General features: G+C 33.4%; 2 protein-coding genes and 2 non-coding genes across 5 annotated transcripts; 2 read left to right on the top strand and 2 right to left on the bottom strand.

The window, feature by feature from the left end:
- Positions 1–7,704: 7,704 nt before the first annotated feature.
- Positions 7,705–11,457, bottom strand: LOC105113383 (putative glycosyltransferase 7). Of its 2 annotated transcripts, none has more exons than XM_011009539.1 (2): positions 9,827–11,457; positions 7,705–8,177 (listed from the first exon to the last, which is right to left on the bottom strand). In XM_011009539.1, exon 1 carries the CDS (start codon positions 11,233–11,235, stop codon positions 9,859–9,861), a length of 1,377 nt encoding a protein of 458 aa, XP_011007841.1. In that variant the 5' UTR covers positions 11,236–11,457; the 3' UTR covers positions 7,705–8,177; positions 9,827–9,858. The 2 variants fall into 2 exon arrangements, with proteins under 2 accessions (XP_011007841.1, XP_011007842.1); XM_011009540.1 differs by lacking the exon at positions 7,705–8,177 and adding an exon at positions 8,349–8,993.
- Positions 11,458–14,997: 3,540 nt separating this feature from the next.
- On the top strand, positions 14,998–15,071 carry TRNAT-AGU (transfer RNA threonine (anticodon AGU)). Its single transcript has one exon. It is a non-coding gene; the product is annotated as a tRNA-Thr (tRNA).
- Positions 15,072–15,204: 133 nt separating this feature from the next.
- TRNAT-AGU (transfer RNA threonine (anticodon AGU)) lies at positions 15,205–15,278 on the top strand. The gene has a single exon. It is a non-coding gene; the product is annotated as a tRNA-Thr (tRNA).
- Positions 15,279–15,602: 324 nt separating this feature from the next.
- Positions 15,603–19,292, bottom strand: LOC105113382 (heptahelical transmembrane protein 4-like). The gene is made up of 4 exons (XM_011009537.1): positions 19,038–19,292; positions 18,544–18,806; positions 17,543–17,849; positions 15,603–16,459 (listed from the first exon to the last, which is right to left on the bottom strand). The coding sequence occupies exons 2-4, from the start codon at positions 18,801–18,803 to the stop codon at positions 15,797–15,799; spliced, it is 1,230 nt and encodes a 409-aa protein (XP_011007839.1). The 5' UTR covers positions 18,804–18,806; positions 19,038–19,292; the 3' UTR covers positions 15,603–15,796.
- Between the last annotated feature and the right edge of the window lie 3,786 nt (positions 19,293–23,078).

Below are 23,078 nucleotides of genomic sequence, written 5' to 3'. Positions count from 1 at the left end.
AATGAGTTGTTTTATATATAATAATAAATTTGAAAGATTTTTATATAATTATTTATATAACATTAAGGGTATGTAACATTAAAAGAAACAAATAATCAAATATTGTAAGGATGTATTTAAGTAAATATATATTAATTTTCTATTTTATATCAATTTTTAATTGAAGACAAATATTTTTTTTATTTTTCTCATAAACGAAAGCAAATAATCAAATAATAATATAAATGGAAAAAAAAAGTGAAATGGGGAAAATAAAAAAATATAGTTCTGTCACTCCCATAAACTTATGAAGTGAAAATAACAACACAAAACCCATAAAAAATGACAATAAAAAGAAGTGGGGATATACCCACCCTCGATTTTAGTAGTACGTTTTCCTAATTTTAAGTTAGAAAGGGACTAAATTAGTCATTAAGATATGCCCAACAATGAGAGTATTATGTTGAATATCTTTTTTAAATATATTTTATTAATGTGATAAGCTTTTCCATGACGGGGTTCTAAATCTTATATATATATATAAACATTTTATTATTATTTTTATCGAGACAAGAAATAATATATTCTCGGGTAGATGTCGAAATTGAGAGACCTGGAAATTAGGGCATGGCCTTATGAACAAGCCGACAAGGTGAGCCCACAATATATCTATGGGAGGAAACTTGCAGCAGCTTCACTAGCAGGGTACCCAACAAAGCCCGGAGAGATAAGGAAGCCCAAGTTGCTGGTTCGCTTAATAACTTTCCTCAAGTAACCAAAACATGTACAGTTAAACATAGATCAGATCATGTAAATTTATTAATTAATCGGAGATACTATCTAATCAAGATGTTATTTAAACTAAAAATTTAAATCGGGTTTGAAAATTATATTATTTAATCGAGATTACACTCTACCATGATATTTTTGTATTATATCAAGACGAAAGATATGAAGACAGCTAGAATAAAAAGAAAGAATCATCCTTATTTTTCTTGAATTGAAATGATAAAGAAAATAACTTCAAGACTGTCTTTCCCTTGTTTGTCAATGTATATTTCAGTATCAATTTATGCTATCTAATTAAAAGTATTTTCTACTGGAAAAAAAAAATACAGGTTTAGTAACTAAACTATTTATTAACTTAATACACGATTCTTTTTTTTCTTACAACATAATCGATGTTTTTAAATTTTAATTTTGATCTAAACTAAAATTAACTATACACAAACTTGTGAGCTGGGAGTTTCTTTTGCTAGGATATTTCTATTTGCCCTCAAGGAGTGGTTGTCAAGGGTGATTATGACAGGTAGTGAAAGCTTCAAATTACTAATTAAGAAATTGACAAAAACGAAATTAAAGACTTGACCACTTCGCACCGTCACATGACTTGCAACCGTAATGAACACTCTGGGGTCGAGCCCCCACGTTTACTCCTTGTTCTCTATGTTCTTGTCCACAATTTTTACTTTCCAATATCTAATCGATTTTAATCATATCTAGTGTGTATTCGATGATTAAAAAAAAAAGATAAATTTTCTAGTTATATGATTTATAATGTCATTTTGATTTGAGAGCATAATTATAAAATCTAACTCCAACTCGGAATCTGATCAGAGCTGCTCAGGCAACATAAATTTTGATTATTTTAAAAAAAATCTCAATCAATATTCTTTTTTATATATAAAAAAACTTGTGTTTTTTTCCCTAGTTGACGTCAAATCTTAGATCGATGGTTAAGTGAGTAAATATGTCATAATCAGATAACTCTCGAGTCCGAGTCCAAAACTATAACTTCAAGAACGTGCCTAAGTGGAAACGGAAACTCCTAGCGACTTACATTAAATATTGACTCTATCAGGTTCAAGCTTTCCACTCGTGAACACCAGATTGTTTTTCTTTTTTTAAAAAAAAAATTATACATTTAAGTTTTTCACTTAATTTTTACTTTATAGATAGCTAAAAAAAAGTTCTTACGACATCAGAAGGTAGACGTGGGCAAATTTTGAGAATAAATGCAGACGACAATAGGTTAAAATTTGGAATCCTGGCATATGTTATAATCGAGGATTGGATGGAAGTTATATGTATTACTATTTAATGTATCTATTTAATTTATCATCCATTTAAAATATAAGCCAAGATTGTGACCTGCAAAGTATAATGCTTATACATGTTTTCCCCCTCTCTTGAACTTCTTTTTCGATTTTTACCAAGAGTTTGCTGTCGGTGATTTAGGATATTTTTTTATAATCAAAAACAGTTGGGCATCACTTCTTCTTCTTCTTTCTTTCTTTTATATTCTTGGTCCTAAAAATAAGAGGAAATGTTGTTTCCTTGATGAAGGTTTTCTAGACAATTATTAAAAAGACTTTTCTCAAATAAATATAATTTTTTCAATTATTATAAAAATATATTTATCAAAAAACAAAACCTTTTATATAGAAATCATTTACCTGTCAGGTTTACAAACTTGATAGGACTCCTTGGTTAGCTGAAACTATATTGAAGTTGCACGGATTAAACCAATATACTATATTAGTAACTATTAAACAAACCTTGAAATTTCAACTTGATAGTAATTAAGGATGATAATAATAATAAAACATTTGGTTTGTATTAACTCTCGAAGTTACAACATTTCACTAGTATCTATTGAGAATCTTTCAAAACTTTGAGGCTTCAAATCCAATGATAATTGGAAATGATAATGGCTCGATTCCTAAATGAACAATTAATAAATTTTTGATCATTTTTTTATAGATAGTTTCATTAATAAAATCTGATTCTATCTTATAGGTTTGAAAGCCAAGTTAAGACCTAGAATAAAATTATTAATCTTCTGTTTCTAACAATTTGGCTAATGAAAGTTACACTGATTTATTTTTTATAGCTCCTGAGATCTCCACAAATATAGCTCATGAGATCTCCTCATTTGTGGAAGGGGAAAGCACATATCAGCTATATATATAAAATATTTTTGATTTTTTAAATAAAATTGTGGAAGGGGAAAGCACATATCAGCTATATATATAAAATATTTTTGATTTTTTAAATAAAATATCTTTAATTTAAAGTTTTACCAAGAAGCCTAGAATTCTATTGGAATAAAGAGTACAAGTTCAACACAACCCATCGACATCCAGAGCTCAATATTTTTTTAAATTAATATGGGTATCTGGACCATGATTAATACTTGGTTTGCTTTAGAGATTATAAATTTAATATCTTGGTTTGCTTAGAGCTCAATACTTGGTTTGCCTTAGAGATGATAAATTTAACATCTCGCAGGACCTATGTATATTTAAATTTAATATTTAACTGAATCCAAAAAAATAATAAATATAGTATCTTACTGTACTTATAAATATCTAAACTTAGCACTTAACAGAGTTATGAGATAACAGATTATAACCCCTTGTATAATCATCTTTTTAAAAAGCTATTCCAGAAAACAGGAAAAAAAAAAACCAATAAACATTGAACTATCAGTAACGAAAAATTAAAACGGCAGTTACAGTATATAATGTATAGGTTTCTGAGTTTGTATATTTCTTCATTTTAGAAAAAAAAAAAATTGGATTTTTTTTTCCGTGTCGTTTCTATTCCGGTTTGCAGTTTCTCATGAATCTATGATCCGGCTTAATTACTTGACAAATGCACCACAATTGGTCCGTAAACCACACTCCATTCAATGGATATATGGCCACAAAGAGAGTAAACTAATACAGACATCAAAGATTCTATATTGGTCGTCTCTTAAATATTGTTGAATGATAAAGTTGAGTTAACTAAAAAATAAAAATAAAACAAAAATAACTACATCATCAAGTGGTTACAAAGAATTAATTAAAATGTCATTTTCTTTTTTATATACATATATTTTAACAATAAATCCATGTTCTTTAAATATGAAAAAAAAATTCATATGATTGGTGTAATTTTTAGCTTAATAATGGTTTGTTGGCAAGTTATAATTAGTATAGAAAACGTTTATGGGCATGAAAGATTCTAAACTAATCTTAATTTTCCCATTAATTAAATTCATATATATAAGATAAAAAAAAATAACTATTATTTTAACACTATGGTTTTAAATAAATAAAAAAACTTAATTGAAATGGTATCATTTCCCCATCATTTTCGACTGTTGATAAACTAGTAATTGCAATCCTATTAGCCCCAACATTCCATATATATTTGCCTTGCCAGCCCCTGTAATTGCAGAGCATCATCTATAAACTCATGTCCAGAGTCCTCGAGGATAAGTTCTAGTCTTCTTCTTGCTTTCTTCATCTCCCATTTACCTGTATTTATTATCACTCTGTTCAGTCTTCTTTAGAGAACATGGTTATCAATAAGAAGTCCAGGAAAGAAAGCACACTTAAAAAGATTCTGAAGGCACCCCTTAGGATTTTGGCGAGGGCCAGGGACTTCTACATGAAGGGAATGGCTGAATACTCAGATCAGGTCTGTGTGATGAGTTGCCCAACAGGCAATTTCAATAACATGCCTCGAAGTTACAGTGTCAGCTCAACAAAACCAAACCCCTTGGATGATAGTAGTGAGCCTTTAAGGGCTGCCTCCACCAGGAGTAATTTAGGAAGTAGAAACAGCAAGATCAATGTGGATGTTCCTGCAAGACAACAATATAGTCCTAAGAAATCTGCAACTCGACTAGGAGACAATATGCCTAGGAGTCATACTGTTGCTATTGGAAGGATTGATGAAGAAAAACCATGTGATTTTGATGAAGAGGATGTCAGGGTTAAGACTAATGTTTATCCCAGAAGCAGAAGCTATGCTGTCTCTATAAGGTGAAGTAGGGGGCCGGTAGTTCCCTTTTATCTTCACTTTTCAGACTTTCTTGTTCTCTTGTTTGTCAAATTTGGCTCAATTTCTTGTTTGCCAACATATATTTACAGTACCTGTTTCAGCTTAATGTTCCAACTTTGGCACGTGTGCCGTTCATATCCTTGTTTTTGACAATTGAAAAGGAAGCTTGTCATCAATTTTCATAAATTTCTTAATCCTTAGTCGTCATGTAGAAGGTTGCCTCGTCCTAAATTGGAAAAAGTAATTGAACTTAATCTTGAAGGTTGGTGCTAGAAAACCTTCGATACATACTACCTTAAATGTGTTATTTATTTTTGTTGGAATTGGAAAGTTCTGTCTCAGAATCCTCATCCCCATCCGCTTTCTTTTCTTTGACTTGAAATTTTATATGGATTAGTGTTAAGGTAGTATTTGGTTAGTTCCATTCACCAGCGCAGACTGAAAAAAAATAAAAATTGCTCTCCGAACCGTGCTGGATAGTCACCTATCACGCAGTTCTCACTCAAACCCAACCCGTGGTGGATCCCGAGGGACAAAGTCAAAGCGCCGATCAAGCGGCGACACTACTCTAGGCTTAGCTTTAAGCTGCTATCGTTCGGTTTGGATAAGTCAAGCAGCTTCGGTCGGTTTGCCCAGGTGATCTTCCCTTATCTTCCCTAACGTTCAGAGTTGTTCTGGTTTGAGCAAGGAGCACCGGCTGAGCACCCTAAACGAATAAGAAATGGACAGCAGAGGGTGCCGCAGGCATGATTATTATTATTCAACCAAGTTGAAGCTAGCAAGATGTCGACTACGCACCAGAGCTTGGTAAGAACTGAGGGACGATGACAGAAGAGAAAAGTTTTGAGCAAGCTAGTCAGCATGACTTAGCAATCTAAACGCCTTAACTAAATTGGATCCAGCAGTAATCCAGACAAACAAAGGCGTACGGTCATAAAGTTGTGGGCTAATTAAAATTCACATTTCACAAATATTATGCCTTAACTAATGAGGAAAAGCTAATAGTGATTTTAGGACAGTCATTCAACATTGTCTAAAGAACGTACCCCAATGTTCGACAAAATGCTGTTAAATATGAGAGTCTCTTAGTGCTGCCATTGACAACCCAGGCAAGAAATCTAATTATTTTATTTTAGCAAATTGGGTAATGCTTTTATTTGTTTATCTGTTTTCTTCCGGAGGTGGTGCTAAACAGAGCAAGCTAAAGCAGAGGAGGATGGCTAAGAGGGTGGCAAGTGATGCAAACGAAATCACAAATAAAGAAAGATAAGAGTTTGTGACCGAACAGGGTTTGCATACAAAAATACTAACCCGTAGTTTTATTCTAAATTACAATTATAATATATTTTGCCTTCTTAGAGGTTACAGCTCTTTAGATAAGTCAAGAAACTGATCATTATAATGCGGGAAAATCAAAATCCTGAAAGAAAAAAAACATGATATCAAATCCAAGATTTATAGAAAATCCAAAAACTTAAATAATATTTTTTAGACCTAATTTGAGGGTTTTCCAAAGCTGTTAGACCTTATATAGAATTGGATCTTAAAAATTATCTAGTAAAATTTAAGTATCACCTAACAATTTGATTTTTAAAACTTTTTATGTCAAGTTATATTGAACTTAGCTCTGTTATGTAAATAAATCCGCTAGGTTTATATATATATATATATATATGATCCATTAATAGCAGATCTTCGTTTAGATGTTGTTCAGAACCGTCAAACTTTTCTGACCCACCTACATCAGCAAAGGAAAGCTTGAAGTCCTCTACTGTGGAGACTGCCGTTCAAGACCAAACTTTGAGGTCTCCAGCCCAGGTGACTTGTGATCAAGATTTGAGATTGGAGTAGAAATCTACTTGAGGAATGCCCCATCCATCTATTTCCCTTTTGATGCGTCGACATACCAGAAACCCAAGTGTTTAGTTAATTACTATTAGCTCAGATGTTTTCAATGTGATCTTTTATTATCTGTTTCAACAGTGTGTATTGATTGTAGGTTGCTTTGTTTCAGGCTCCTTGGATTCTTGAAACATAGATATAACACTATGCTGCTAGCTCATACAAATTGCAGATGAAAGGAAAACCAAACAAGCAGCCTCTGTTCTGATAGATTTTCAGTAGGGTGGATTTGCAGAAAGTTTACTGTTACAAATCGCACCTTAAGAGCTGCGATTTGATATAATGACATTGACGATTACCATTTAAAATCTGTATTGCTACCATTTCATCTCCTCCCTTCCTCACTCTACGATCAAATCTGAACTTTGATCCTCCCATGTTTTTGGTATAACCATGGGACAAAAATTTATGGGATTCCAGCATGGTTCTTGCAACAACAGCTAGATCTTAGTTGCTAGAACATTTTCATGTTATTATTATTTTTCTTATTGTAACTTTAGAATTCCATTTTGCTCTTGCAATCGATTCAATTTCATGTAGAATTGGTTCCAAATATGCTGTTAGAAGAATCATAAAAAAAAAAACCAGTGATTAAGCATAAGACAACTCCATGTTTTTCAAGAGAATTAGCTTAAGTTATCCCCTCATCTCCAATATATCCATACAAATATAATTGTTCCTAATATTTTCTTCATTTTAAATTATTCTTCGATATATTCTTCTAATATATATTTTCCCAAAAATTAATAGAAATACACATATCTTCTAAAACTGGGTTAGGTTTAAGTTTCTCCCCAGAAAGTATTTTCATTAATTCTGGTAAAAATACTTAACATAACGATCATTATTCAGAGATAAATCAAAAGCAATCAAAGATAAAATAGACCAGGCATAAAAAAAACCAAAGACAAGTAGCGCTAATTAATTATATTTTTACGTTTTGCATTATTTAAGACTAAAAATCGTTCTGATTTTAAAAAAAGAATCGTAGAAACACAGACAACTTGCATTTTATTCTTCTTCTCATGGATCCGAATTTTTGGGTGAAGTAGCGCGACAAGATTCAATGGCCAATTATTGCACAAGTTCTCTACATAATCAAGGCATGAGGAGGAGACAGAGGCACAGGCAAGGCAAGCAAAACTTGCTTCAATAAAGCAGGACAGTCATCCTATTCACCATGGCAATCACTGCTAGCTATATATACCTTATAAGCATGGAGACAACATTTATCAAAGGGAGGAAAGACCTACGAAGAAAGAAAAAGACATGAATCTTGCAAGAGTGTCTCGTGCATGCAGACATACTGATGAAACATAATCCACTGCCTTAAGCAAGACTACTTGAGGACAACTGCTGCATTTTGATTCAGTCATCCCTAATTGCCAACAGAAAATATACAGCCATGTCGCATGAATGCGCACAGGAATGGAAGGGTTGAACCACCCTAGCCAGGTTTTCTGTCATTCAACAAAACATATGTATGAGCACTGAGTGATAGAAATCATGTGTATGTATAATTCGATTTATGCAGTGTTTTTGACAATAATCCACATGAATCTCGTACACAACGTAGTTGAAAAGCCTTGTCATAGATTACAGACACGAGGCATTGCCCCCACTTCAAAGTCAGGTAGAAAACTGTCCGGGTGCATATATGAATCCATGAGATCAGAAAATACATGTAACACGTCGGGATTGGAATGATGAAATTGGAATAACTCAGAAAAAAACTAAAAATCCGAGATGATAGATGGAATAATACAGCTCAATCACAAGGGTAATCTAAAATGAATCTAGAATGAATTGATAGGCCACTATGTCTTCAAATAATTTAATGATTTATCATTCTACTCAGCTGCTCAGGAACAACTAATATCCACAACTAGCATATTAGCCATGTAATGAAATTTTTCCAGGCTCGATGGATCTGCCGGAAAGGATTTCGGAACTGGGATCACAAGGTAGGGATGAGTCTAGATTGCCTACGTTTTAAGAATCGACGCAGTGTCAATTCCCATCTGAAGCATTGAATTTATTATTTTATTCAAATCCAACGATATAAAATGTTGATATTGAAAACATAGGCATTGTAGCAAGCTAGCAACCCACCACAAGGCAATTACTGTTTCACCATAACAGAAACTTGGAAATTTTAAGAGAGAGAAGAAAATCCAAAAAAATAGCTACTCTTTTGATCACAACAGCCACTTGGGCATGGTTGAAGGGATGCTGGAAGGTGTTTTTGGTCACTTTGGAAAACGAAGATCTTAGTCCCTATCACGAGCACAAAAGCACCATGATTTAGTCAAAAATAAGTTCAAGTGTCACGCCAACAATTCTCTTCTTTATGCACATAAACTCAAGTCACCCCACCCCACCTAACAAAATCATGCTTCTATCATACCAAGTCCTCCATAAGTGGAACATTATCCTCCAATCATGCACTAGTTTAAGCCATGTAAAAAAATGCCACTACATGCTTCTCTCTTTTCAGTACTTTCAAACAAAGCCTTCAATTATGGCCGTAGTGTTTTTTATTTTTTTTTCCTTTTTAAAAAGAGTGAAAAAAAATAAAATAAACCATGGCCACCAATACAACAATTAAAATGGCCAATCAATTATTTCATGCGTTACAAACATCCAATCATCATAGTATATAACATATTTTTGTGAGAACCGACTTGAAACTAACCTCGAAAAGAAGCTGAGTAGCCATGTCAATATCAACCCACAAATTAACTCCAGTAAAAAAAAAAGGGTCATTGTTTTTATTATAAAAACAAATTCATTAAAATTAACTCGGCTAATCTCATGAAAACGTGAACGAGTCAAAAAGATTTTATTATATTAATATCCTTTTCAATTTAATTTGAAATTCATCTTCAATCAGGATTTTATGGGTTTTCGGGTCAACTACTGAGTTTAATAATTATTGTATATGGTATAAAAAAGAATACTCAAAATTTATGCTTGATGCTCTTATAAAAAACAGACAAACCTCTGATCAAATACTTAAAAAAAAAAACAGTATAAACCAAACCAAAATACAACACCATGCACGGATGAGCAACTAAATTAACCACTGTCAAAATCAAACAAAACTTACCTTTTTTTCCTATGTTTTGGTCGGTGAATCATTCACCATGGCCCATCATCGGGATAATCAAAGGGGGTCTCGGTGACCGTGCCAGAATCCAGTAAATCAGGGTGCACAAAACCATACTTCCTCAAGACTTGATTATCAGCGAAATTCAAAGCCTTGACCATCCCATTCCAACAAGTCTCCCCGTGATAAATCTGGTTGTGATCCCCACTACAAGGCTGACAGCCAGTAAAATGTGTGATGAAGGGTCTCCTCCAGCTCCCTTTACCATTCCCTGCCTCCTTCAAGTGTGGTTCTCTAAACACGCCGTATTGCTCACTCACTTTCTCTGCATGTCGTCTCCTCAATTTCCCATCTTCCTTTTCCAACTCCGTGTACTTCTCCGTTATGTTATCGTACGTTGGCACTATATCTGCCCAATACCCTTCAAAGTAATACTCCCCTTCTAAGTAAATCTTGTCCATCAAACCCTTATCCTGATAAAGCATATAGATCAAGCCCGACTGATCGTCTGATTCAGGGAACAGCTTGTCCTTGAATACTGACCGTTGGATTGGACCCCACTTCTTATATTCAGAACTCATTGGACCCATGCTACTCCATTTCTCCATGAAATCCATAGACCACTGACAATTTCTTATCAGAAAAACGCCAGCGTTTAAAGCCGTCCAACTCTTCTCCTTGTAGATCAACTTTTCCCAGCCGTGGACCACCAAGTTATGGTTCCTGTAATCATAACGCCGTAACGGGAGCTTGTATTCCATGTCGGTGAACATGGCATCCGAGTCAACCCACCAGATCCACTCAGCTTCTGGGTGAGCTAGCATGGCTGCTTTAACGACGGGTAGTTTGGCCCAATAACTAGACATTTTAGGATGTAACAGAACATTGTTGTAAAAGATGTCGTAGCCGTGGATTCTACAGTAATCAACTTTGTTCTTGAAGAATCTTAAAAGTAAATGATCACCTATTGGGTTCTTGCATGGCTTCGATTGTGATCCAGTCACAAGAACCACACGATCACGAGCGCCAGGAGCAAATGAAGGGTGACGTTTGAGCCACTCTTTTCGCTTCTCGTCCCAGTTCTTCATCGGTCTCTCGATCGAATAACTCATTTCTTGATCGTCATAGAACGTTTGGTCTGGTGGGTCGTAGCCTAAATTGACAGCAGGATTTTCTTGAACGCATTGGTGGGTCTGGGGGTCGTTGGTGGCGGATTTTGTACTACCGTTGGGTTCGAAACTGTGCGGAACTGTGTAAGACCACAATGACCAGACTAGTAAAAAAGCTAATAGAGCACCGCCAAGATAGAGAAACCCGTCACTGAAACAGGAAAAGGGTTTGTTTCTAACACTTGATTTCGCCATTGGAGAGTATTGAGACTTGTTTTGGGGCACTTCTGGTGTGATCATTTTACATTAAACTGCATATGAAAGAAAGAGAGAGGCTAACCAGGTTAGATTTTTCTAGTAATATTGTATTTTCTTTTGGCTAGTAGTAGTAGCGACAGTGAAAGATGTGTTGGACTAGGTAGGTTTTAATGCATTGACCAATATTGATGCCGCAAGTTAAGAGGAGAGGGTTTATACAGGAGAGATTATCATATAATTTGCAAAAATCTGGTGGGGTATTTAGGAGCAAGAAAATGAGTTTGTGATTGGAGGATGGAGAGCGTCGGTGTCCCGGCGCCTTGTAGGCTAAAATGCGCCGGGCTTGTTAATCGAGGGCTAATAATTATATAATATGGTCCTTGCTTTTTGTTTTTGTTCACATAGGTGCTTTTACTTAAAATTTGATGAAGTCAATTTATCTTCGTCTGTTATTTGAGTCTAGGGATGGTTATAAATTCAGTATATGTCAATCTATTTTTTTTTCCCCTAAACTCGAATCATATCTTCTAGGTTGTATTTGATTAGTGTTTTAGAATAAAAAAAAATATATACAAAAAGAATATAAACTGGTTTGGTTAGAGGAATGGAGATAAATATTTGAAATAAATTTATATTTATAATAGTTTTAGAGTTGATTTTTGTCATCTCAAAATATAAAGGAATTGGAGACATCTTTTTTTTGTCCCTATTATTCATGTCTCTTTTATCTCGATATAGTAATAAAATGTTGTCATATAATTTTATGTTAAAATCTTACTGACAACAAAAGAATATTGTCTATTCTATAACCAAATTTTGAATATTCATGAATATTTATAATTAAAATTATATAAAAAAAATTATAAAAGGAATAAATTACTCTAACTACAATTTAAGAACGCCATGTTCATTAAAAAAATATAAAATAAGATTGCTAATTGAGTAACAAGTAGACACTAAATATTATTTATTATGTACTAAATTCTCTATATTATAAGTACATGGATACCTAAAAAAACATAAATTTCAAACTCTTGCATTTAGGTTTTTCCATATCACATCCATTGAATACCTATCAAACATTCTAATGAGGTTTTCATTAGAATATATAAATAGTATTGAAAAAATTGTAAAAATATGTCTATTATTGTTGTTATTATTATTATTATTATTATTCGGTTCGATTAAATTTATTTGATGAAGGATCTCATATTTTCTTTATCTTTAAAAAACGGGGGATTGATTTGATCATAATTAAAGTTAAAAATTTTACTGAGCAAATGGTAAGAATAGAAGGACATGTGAGAGGGAGTCTTAGACCTGAAACGACAAGGTAAGGCGTGAACTACGGCAGTAATGGGGCGCGTGTTGATGAGGTGTGGGGTTTTAGAAGTGACACGTAGGCTATTACACGTGACAGTGTATCACCGACACTTTTCCAGTTGAACTACAATTTCTGGTATGATTTTGGACATTTCCGGCATAAGTTCCGTCATTTACGATACTTTTGTCTTAAGTTTTATTTTATTTTAGTTAATTATTATCCTCCATACCGTCGTCTTCCCCTCGCCTCAAGAATTGGGTTCCATTTTATTTTATTAAACCCCGGGGCTCCTTTAATTTGGCTCTTGTATTACATAATTAATTATTTTATTTTCAAAACAACGACCCCCTAGTTCTCCGAATCTCCAAATCACATATAATCACTAAAGAGTAATATATATCTTATCAAGCAATTTTAAAGATGCATTATTAGGTCAATTTAGTACATTAAAGATCTTAATATATTTTATTAAATACTAATTTTAAAATTGTAATTTAAGAAGTAAACAAAAAACAGAGTTATTCTCCTTCATCACCATATTAATCTTGAATCTTTAATTGTTGGTTATGTACAGTATGGGGAGAGGAACTCAGATATAAAACCTCTTAATTTGAAGGGAAAGAAGGGGTTATTATGAAGTTCGGAGACTTTTCTGACTTTAATTTGTAGAATAAAATGGAGAGACGCCTTATTCTAGTTTAAGGAGGTCTCGAGGAAAATGGGAGCCATAGTGTCATGTGATGTGGCCATCGATTGTTGAAAACCCATTCTAAAACAGCACACAAGTCAAAACAGGAAAACCAAACGGACAAATATTTATAGCACTTCAATGCACTATAATTAGCTATAAATTCTCTTAACCATCAACATTTAACCCGACAATACTCGGCTATTTTGGTTATTAGCACATTGTTTTTAATATTAATGAGATAATCTGGTTTGAAAAAGACAATCCGAAATGGCAAAGTTCATATATTTAGTGATTGGATACACAATATTTAAACTTCTTGTTATTTTCAATTGCAATATTTCAAATATAACACTCTGAAATTAGTTCCACGACAAGAGATAAGAGATTGGACAAAAAATACAAAGAAAGACCTAGAAGCACAAGATCATTTTTGTACGGTAAATACAATACATTTGAGTCATTATTGATAATCTTATTTGGTACGTTAGATTTATTTTACCAGGGAATTTTTTTGATAATATTAGTAATATCATAATTAGTGATATTATTAAATTAAAATAAATGAAAAAACACTTAAAAACACATTAATTTTATGTTTTTTTAATGAAAAATAATTTAAAATCACTTTGAAAATCAGAAATTATTGCAGTGCAACAAATCAGAAAAAATTAATGGACGCATGAATTCTTCAACTTTTGTATGTCAACGAGGACAAAAATGGTGTTGTCCGTTGCTAGTGAGGAGTCCAAAAACCATATGTAGCACGCAAGTCGAAACGACCACCAAGTGAAGACACCAATTCTGAGATCAGATCCTCCATGACATGTTTTTGTGGTATAATCAGCTTTTATCTCACAAGAAGCAAGAAGAGCTTTATTATGAAAGAGGAAACAAAAAGGCGTCTTCTGTTCATCTTCTGCTCGTGTTATAAGGCCATGCTCCCCCAACTTGTTTCTTTGTTCCGTTCAACGGTTTAAGGTCGCATCCATCTTTGCAGAGCCTAGTCCAGTCCAGGTATATTTTAGTATCAGAATTCACAAATCATGTCTGGAGCATAGTTGTTAAACCGACTTGGCTTTTTATAAATTGACTTTGAAAATTCAGATCTCGAAGTTTGATTCTAGTTAGATTTAATGTTGAACATAAAAATATAAAAAAATTGATCCAATAAATGATTTTATTTAACCTCATCAAACATTGTATAAACCCTACCGAATCGGTACTAAAAAATTTCTTTTAAAATGATGAAATATATTGCTCTAATAAAAACAATTCATTTGGTTGACTCGATGATAATCCATGGATGAACTATTGACTTGGTGACTGAGATCCCTTTTCGGATTAATTTTCAAGTAGAGTCTAGCAACTGCAGTTAAGAGCCCCAGTGATTTATTTGAAAAAGAAATTAATGGCTAGGTTACGGGAATGAGTGTTTGTCTATGTATTTTAAAAGTATTTTTTTTAAAAAAAATTAAAATTTATTTATTTATTTTAAATTAATATGTTTTTAATTTTTTTAATATATTAATATTTAAAATATTTAAAAAGAAACATTATTAATATATATTTTAACATAAAAACTTATTTATAAAACAATCAGACTCCAAAACAAGAAAGAAACTCGCAACCCTGTTTGCCCTACCTCCATGTGAGGAGTCGATTTAATTCAGACGGACAACATGATGAGCCAACTGCAGACACAGTGACCGTTCTGATCACAGTTGGGTCCTAGGTCTCTCCTGTCACTGTCTGGCAATGGTATCTCATCTGAGAATACACAACAGTAGAGGCTTTCATAGCTCAGTTGGTTAGAGCACCCGTTTAGTAAGCGGGAGGTCTTGAGTTCAACTCTCAATGAAAGCATTTCAATAATTTTTTTTATATATATTATCTTGGAAGCAGGTAACCAAAGACGGTGACCGTTCTGATCACAGTTGGGTCCTAGTCTGTCACTGTCTGGCAATGGTATCGCATCTGAGAATACACAACAGTAAAGGCTTTCATAGCTCAGTTGGTTAGAGCACCCGTTTAGTAAGCGGGAGGTCTTGAGTTCAACTCTCAATGCAAGCATTTCGAAGATTATTTTTATATATATTATTCTTCGGAAGCTCACAGGAAGATAAGCGTGGAAGCAGGTAACCAAAGACAACTCTATCTCCGTTTTTGTTCCGTGTTGTCTTGTCCCTCGGTATTCTTCTATCTCACGCTATCAAAGTCTATTGCGGAATGGAAACCAAAGACAACTCTGTATCATGGCCTGCTGCATGTGTATTGAGGGCTGAATTTATCAACCCAAACTCGCTACAGTCCTCATCATTTGGACAGTTTCAAATCAAGAGGTAGAAACTGAACACCATTTTCTGTTCCAGCACATATTCTTATAGGCGATTTGAATAATAGAATACAGTACAAGAGAATAAAATTATTTTATTCATAGACATTCGTTGTAATGCACAAAAACCACAGCAGAGAAGTATTTTGCTTTTCCACTGCCTTCAAAATATCTAGGCCAGCTTTACTTATTTAGAGACACAATGACATTAATCTAAGATCTCATCCACTAATCAGTTACTTCTAGCATTCAGGAATTACGTTCCTCGACATCCTTCAAGGTCTCGCCACTTGAGGTAAACCAGCCCTGCCTGGTAATGAGTATAAGCTCCAGCCACTACCAATACATGGAAAAGTTGGTGACTGTGCCCTGCAATGTCAAATTTCCCAGGCATCCATCTTTCTGGAATCCTTGTGGCATAAATCAGTGCTCCGATTCCATAGAAAATCCCCATCAGGACCTCATAGCCAGTTGTGTGAAGGGCCTCAGGCTGATGCCAGAACAAGATAAGCTTGTGCAGAATAGGCGCCACCCCAGACAAACCCATGCCAAGGAAAAGGGATGCACGAACGGTACGAAATTCGGGGTTTTGAAACACTGGCAGTAGTGAAACCAATATTGTGGCAACCCCCAAGAGAGTTATGAAACCCAAGTACAGGTTACAGAAAAAAGGATTGCACATGAAGGAGTAGTACACAGGAGGGTAAAACGAGGTGGAAATGAGGGCTGCAATTCCAGCATAGTCAAGCCTAAGCATGATGTATGTTAAGAGCTCGGAGTGGCAAGAGAGAAGGTGGCAAGTGCTGCTAGCTAGCAAGCAAAACATAGCCCCACCCAAGAAAGCAAAGAATGGCCAACGTGTGATTGGCCTCAGCATCAGGGGTGCTATCATGTTTGCAACATCCTCCTTCATGCTACGCTGGATTTAATAGGGAAAAATAGAAATAAGAACATTAGCCAAATGACGACAGGAGATTAGATGGGAGATTCTATACATGCAAATTGTGAGTATACAAAACGGTAGAAAGCAGCAACTGAAAAATAATATCAGCATCAATAAAGAATATTCTTTAAAACCCTTCTCTTCTTGCAACTACTGATGGGTTGGACTACCATTCTAATCATCGCAATACAAGCACCATTCAATCTTTTAACTACAAACAGAAAAATAAATCAATGTTTGTTCCTAAAATATATATGTTATAAATAGACTGAAACATCACAGCAATATGAGTAAAGATAAGGCGTGACTAACTTAAAATAATCGCAAAAAGTTGTAGTGTGAGATATGACATCCCATGCAACAAAGTGAACCTTCAGCATCAAATAGGTGAACTGCTGAAACTTTGGAAATGTAGAACGTAGTTCTATGTTACATGCAACTTGTAAAACAATACACTCTAAGAGTGTGGATATATGCTGTTTTCACCTTTGATTATAAAACAAGCAATTGATACACGCAATATAGTTTGAAATACAGATGGCTTCTATGTAAACAGCACAAATGTCAGTTATAGGCTGTCTGTTGCTCAGAGTCATAGTTGAGAAGTTTTGAAACTCAGAGCTTATGCAATTGGCAAGTTGCCTATTTCTGATTTACAAACATAAATTTAAAAAATCTTTAAATGCAAAAGAAAGCAAAATTCAATCCTTCAGAGGCAAGGTTCTGAAGACAGCATCGGTACCAATCAACACACCACCACAAAAGCAAAAGGATGAAGGAGAACTTCATAGAATGTTGCAATTTCAGTATTCCAAAATCTTACAAACATGGGAGGATATCTTGATGCTCAATGCACCAAGGAACAAGAATATCCAATTTAATCAGAAGTATGAATTCTAAATTCTCCCTCACAAATCAGCCATCTAATTTCAACCAGCATCATATCATGTTACCACAGACAGGGGCATAAATTCCAGTTTCATCACCAACCACCAAGAATGTGGCCCACCAGTGTCATCTATTTACTGTAATATCAGCATTGAGGAAAAAGATCATTACCAGAACACACGCATCAGTCTGGTTGCTATGTGAGAACCGCTCAGGCAAACAATTGTATAGAAGGTCCATGACATGCCATCTTGAGAATGATGGAAGCAAATCAATTGAAGGCAATGTACTCTTTAACTCTCCGCTAAGTTTGTGCAGATCAGGCATGTTGGGTAACGAGGGAAGGCATTCTTGCAATTTGTGCAAATCAGCTTTCAACACCTCAGGTAGTTGTAGAGAGTGAAGATCAACCACCTTTGGAACCTTCATTGCAGTATATATGGTCAAGGAAAGGAAAAGGAAAAACCCAATCAAATGCCTGCAGTGAATCAATAATCTGATATTAAAGACCCGAAACAGAACATCTGACTTCTGAACCAAAACTTATGAAAAGGGCACTTCAAATATTGCATCACCAAGTTCATGGATCTTGGAAATAAGTCAGGATAACAAAATACGACTGGCATATTGAAACGACCAAATCTTGGAACACAAACCTTTAGTTCACTGAACAACCAAAAGCTGAGTTACTGACTAAAAATTCAGGAATTTAAATTTGATATCATCCCTCTTTGTAGACTCAAAAGTAAATCTAACCCACCCACATGAGATTTTAGGCAATTTCTCAAACATTTATATACCAGCATTCCAAACCACAAGATTTGTTGAATATGAACTTCTCATTTTATAAATATTGTACGCTATCAGCCAGCAATAAAAACCATATTTCATTTCTGTCCTCGTATCTTCGCTTCCTCATTCCAAATGGAAGTGCCCCTGTCACATAGACAACCAGCACACTACTTTCTTCCTAAATATGAAATCAAAAGGAAGTACAAAATCAAGCAAGAAACATAAGTGACCAATCTTTCTCTAAACAGTAAAGAACCACAACAATCCACGTACGCCAACATCTACAGCAGATTTTTGCACAAACACCAAAACAAGAGACTTTTAATAACTCCATGAGAAACACTAAATAAGGGGTTGTTGCCATAAGATGGGAAACTTACGTCCAAACATTCAATGTCTCATTGTGGATAGTGAAGACACTGAGCAGAACCTGCTTCAAAGGCCATTCAGAACGGTAATGGCCCAAAATGAACTCATTGTCCCTTAAATATGCGGGCAAGGAATTGTACTCTACAAGCTGGTACTTAACTTTCTTCCATAATCTCTTCCCTTTCCCTTCCCTTGAAACACTTACTGGGAGTTTCTCAATTGTTTCAGATATCAGCTCTGAATCCTCACTCGTATGATTTACACCATCCATCCTCTGTTAAAACAAATGCGCACTTGCCGTCAAAATAAATAAACTAATTAATATATCAAAAGCCGTATTTTTTTCAAGGCAAACCTCAAAATCAAGAAATGGGATCGTACAGAATAAGAATTCAAGAAAGTCTAAGCTGCTAACGTCTTTTATGGAATCAATAAAATAAGAAATATATAAGAATGGGGTAGAGAAGAACCAAGAAAGGATTAAAGCAAAGACAGAAGATGGTACCTGAAATTGAATAGCTAGATGATGATGATGATGATGATGTTCTTTGCGTATAAAAGAAAAGAATTTTCAAGCTCTCAAGTCGAAGGCCATACAATAAATCAAGAACTAGAAATTTAAAGAGGGAGGATCCTTCAAGGGAATCGGAAAAGGAAGGGAAGCAGATGCTTTTGAGGAGATGCGGAGATGCCAAAGTTGGTTTCGGTTCGGTGGCTCTGTTCCGCCAAATGGTTGCTGATTCGAAACGATATTAAGAGAAAATGGAAATAAATACAAAAAAGCATTGGAGATATTTTCGGGTACCCTTTCGGTTTTTTTCTTCTTTGAGATGGTAATACGTTGAAATTAGGTGGTGATTGTGACAATTATAAATTATAATTGTCAAAATGAAGTTTTTTTTTTATTTCTTTTATGCTGATTCAATTATAAACTATTTAATAATAAATTCGTTAAAATTTTTATGAAATGCAATAACTCTAATGATGACTTGAGATTACATCGTAAAACCAAACCATATATTATGGGCATGGCTAATAAATAAACCATATATTTTAATGGGAAGTTAAATGGATCTATTTTGAGTAAATATGTTTTTTAATTTTAGAGATTCCACTTTTGCTTAACATGATTTCAGCATAGACTTATCTAAGTTTTGTAATAATTTTTTTATTTTTTTATTAATAAAAATATTCAGATTAATTTAAACACATCTCAACTAATCTTATAAATTCTAACTATATAAATTTATAATGACCTTAAAATTTATAAAATTTAAATTAATAACTTTCATCAAAAGTAAATTTAGAACTGATTTATTGAGCTATACATCCCTTCATTTTTTTTTTCCATTTCTATTATTATTCCAGCACAAGAATGATTAGCTAATAAAAAACACTATTCAAATGTTTTTTTTTTAAAAAGAAAAAAGAAAACAAACTAGGCTGGATAATGCTAAAATCGAAAAGGCCTAACAAAGAGTCCTAGCTAAAAAATGAATGGAATAGACTTTAAAGTCCAATCTTCTCACCTTGCTAGTTTTGGTTTTGAAGGCCCAAAACAAAAAATAAAAATGATAAATTAATTAATTCTCAAGTTAATTTCAATTTCATATTAGGGACCTAATCTAAAAAATATATATAGAGATAATAACTAAACAAATAATGATATGCAAAAAACTACACAAGACAACGTTTCTTAGGAAATGTTATTTTTTATTAATTTTTTATTTTTTAAAACATAACTATTTTTTTATCATTTTTTTTAATTAGCCTTCTTTAAAAACTATGTGATGATTTGCTTTCTAACTCTTTTTAGTTCGAAAGCCATTTGTGTCCGACAAGGATAACGAGCTTTGTAGTAAAATGATCGTTTTGGGATACGAAATTGTGTTTTAAAAATGCGACAGACATGTAAAAATATTAATTTTATGTTTTTTAGTGTATTTTTTATGATTTTAATATGTTGATTTTCAAATTAAAAAATATAAAAATAGAATTATTTTAATATATTTTGAGGTAAAAAATATTTTTAAAAAACATCATATATCACGATATTAATTTTTGTATATAATTTATAATGTAAAATAGGGACACTTGGAATTAAAGCTGCCATTAAGACTATTTATTTTTATTTTAACACTTGGACTTATGAAATTTGATTTTATTGACATAATTAAGTTGGGTTACAACACGACTATTAGGATTAGAATTAAATCTAATTGATAGTCATCCAGCTTAATTAAAAAACTAGGTGTTGTTTTTAACAACAGTCTCACTGTATTGCCTATGAATAAGACGTATTATTAAACAAAACAATATGTAAATTTTTTCCTTTATTTATACTCTAAAAAAATGCTTAGAAGCTTGGTTTTACAAGGTATTGCTTTTGCCCGTGACAGATAAATACCTTAATTAAAAATGATTTTCCCAGCTGATCTTCATCATCTAGGACCAACAGGAGTGCCACAAGCTTATAGTTATTGTCTCCAGCAGGCCTTGTTAAACTCCTTTTCTTACTAGTCTGTGTAGGCTAGGATTTTGTTTATTCAAGAGGACGTGGACTGATTTTATCGAATAAGCTAAGCAAGACTCCACTATTATTATCCAGAAAATTGGTAGTGTAAAAGGGACGTTGGGAACCTTTGTTTAGAGCGGAATCCGAATCTTTCACACCATCTAGTGTGCCTCTACGCTATAACACTCCAATCCATCCACTCATCGGCTTTGATTTGTGGGAAAGACTTCGAAACACAAATCCAAGATACTTCACCGAGCCACTATAAGAAAATATACCACGAGATTGGGTCGAGGGAAACTAAGCGGGAGCAAGATCAATCATGTCGAGGGAAACTATTGAATATGGCTTGATAAATTGATTTTGGGATCTAGATTTTGATTGTGACAATGTTAGATATTAATTACACGAAAACCAGTGTGACTTCTTAAGTTAATTCATAACTTGATAAATTTAACTCAACCGAATAAAACTCGGTTGAGTTAACTCTAAAAGAATTTTAAAAAAAATTAGAAAGTATTATTATATACAAAATAATTATTTAAATTAACCTTATAACTCATAGACTAACCTAATAATCTAAACTCTAAACCAGGTCTAACAATAATTTATGATTCTGTGTGCCCTTCGAAGGACAAAGTTATCCAACATATTTTAACCTTGATTATAATTAACTAAAATATAGCAGATGCAAACACCCCCAAGTCATATTAATAATCTAAGAATTATTTCGTCCTTTCTCTACTCGAGAAAGCTATTTTTCTTTCTGGCTACCTAGGGAACCGCAACTCATTTAATTATTTATATTCATTCAATGAACCTCAGAAGGGCCACCTTGAAAGCATCCCCGCGAGCACGGAGCAACCTTTTATCCTGTTTTGTTTAATTGAAGAAATATAAATAAATAAATATAAAATAGAAATCATATTAATTAATAATCTAAGAATTATTTCGTCCTTTCTCTACTCGAGAAAGCTATTTTTCTTTCTGGCTACCTAGGGAACCGCAACTCATTTAATTATTTATATTCATTCAATGAACCTCAGAAAGGCCACCGTGAAAGCATCCCCGCGAGCAGGGAGCAACCTTTCATACTTGCCCTCCAGGCAGTATTGAATGGACAGATGGAATCAAAACAAAGACAAAATCATATTTAATTGAAGAAATAGAAATAAATATAAAATAAATTTCTTTGTATTTTTTAAATAAAAAATAAAAAAATATCTATTTTATTTTCACAATCTCCTTGTCTTTTTTCGTCCCAGAATAGAAATCAAACGCTATTCAAAAGTTATATTTAAAGGAAAGGTCCATAACTTCATTGTAATTGATACTTATTTTACTTTTCGTTTTCTGAGAAGGTTTGATAAGGGAGTCTGGTTAGCTTAACGACTTTAACCTTAACCAGCATAAACACATTTTAATCAGAGTGATTTTGATGAATGATGGAGAGTGACGATAGTGTTTAATTATTATCATTATTATTATTTTTGATAATATGAATATTCCAACTTTAACTGGGATGCACGTGGTAGCCGTGCAAGACAATTATTTTGACAAAGCAGGCAAAGAGAAATTTCGCTTTTCAAATCAATCATGGGCTCCTCGTCCTCTGGGCTTACCAATAGCTTTCCGTGAGTTGATGGCCCCCCACGCAAGAGCCTACGATCCTTCCTTGATTCTTTTAATTCGTGTGTTTTCATGTTTTTCTAAGCAACTCTTCTGTTTTCTTTTCTTCTTCTTCCTCTTCTTCTCTTTTTAAGCAATAATAAACAGTATTTTTTAATCGATTTACACATCAATCAATCGAGATTAGATCTCTCTCAAATGATTTTTAGAATTTACTCAATGATGTTGTATAAATCATTTCTTATATCTTACCTAATAATATAAATTATTAATTTAAAATGATTTTTTTACCATGTTTTTCTAAGCAACTCTTCTGTTTTCATTATAACATTATAATTTTAGTAGTTAAACTGTTACTAATTTAAATTTTATTATTTTTATTTATTTATAATTAAAATTAAA

The sequence above is a fragment of the Populus euphratica genome, unplaced genomic scaffold (genome assembly GCF_000495115.2).
Source record: "Populus euphratica unplaced genomic scaffold, PopEup_1.0 scaffold416.1, whole genome shotgun sequence".
Lineage (NCBI taxonomy): Eukaryota > Viridiplantae > Streptophyta > Magnoliopsida > Malpighiales > Salicaceae > Populus > Populus euphratica.
The sequence above is the reverse complement of the archived record's forward strand: the minus strand, read 5'-3'. Positions and strand labels throughout refer to the sequence as shown.

Coding starts and splice junctions, on each gene's coding strand:
- LOC105113383 (XM_011009539.1), bottom strand. CDS start 11,235: ATGATCACACCAGAAGTGCCCCAAAACAAGTCTCAATACTCTCCAATG.
- LOC105113382 (XM_011009537.1), bottom strand. CDS start 18,803: ATGGATGGTGTAAATCATACGAGTGAGGATTCAGAGCTGATATCTGAA. Junction 17,850..18,543: donor GAGACATTGAATGTTTGGAC/GTAAGTTTCCCA, acceptor GATTCACTGCAG/GCATTTGATTGGGTTTTTCC. Junction 16,460..17,542: donor AGACTGATGCGTGTGTTCTG/GTAATGATCTTT, acceptor TATTAAATCCAG/CGTAGCATGAAGGAGGATGT.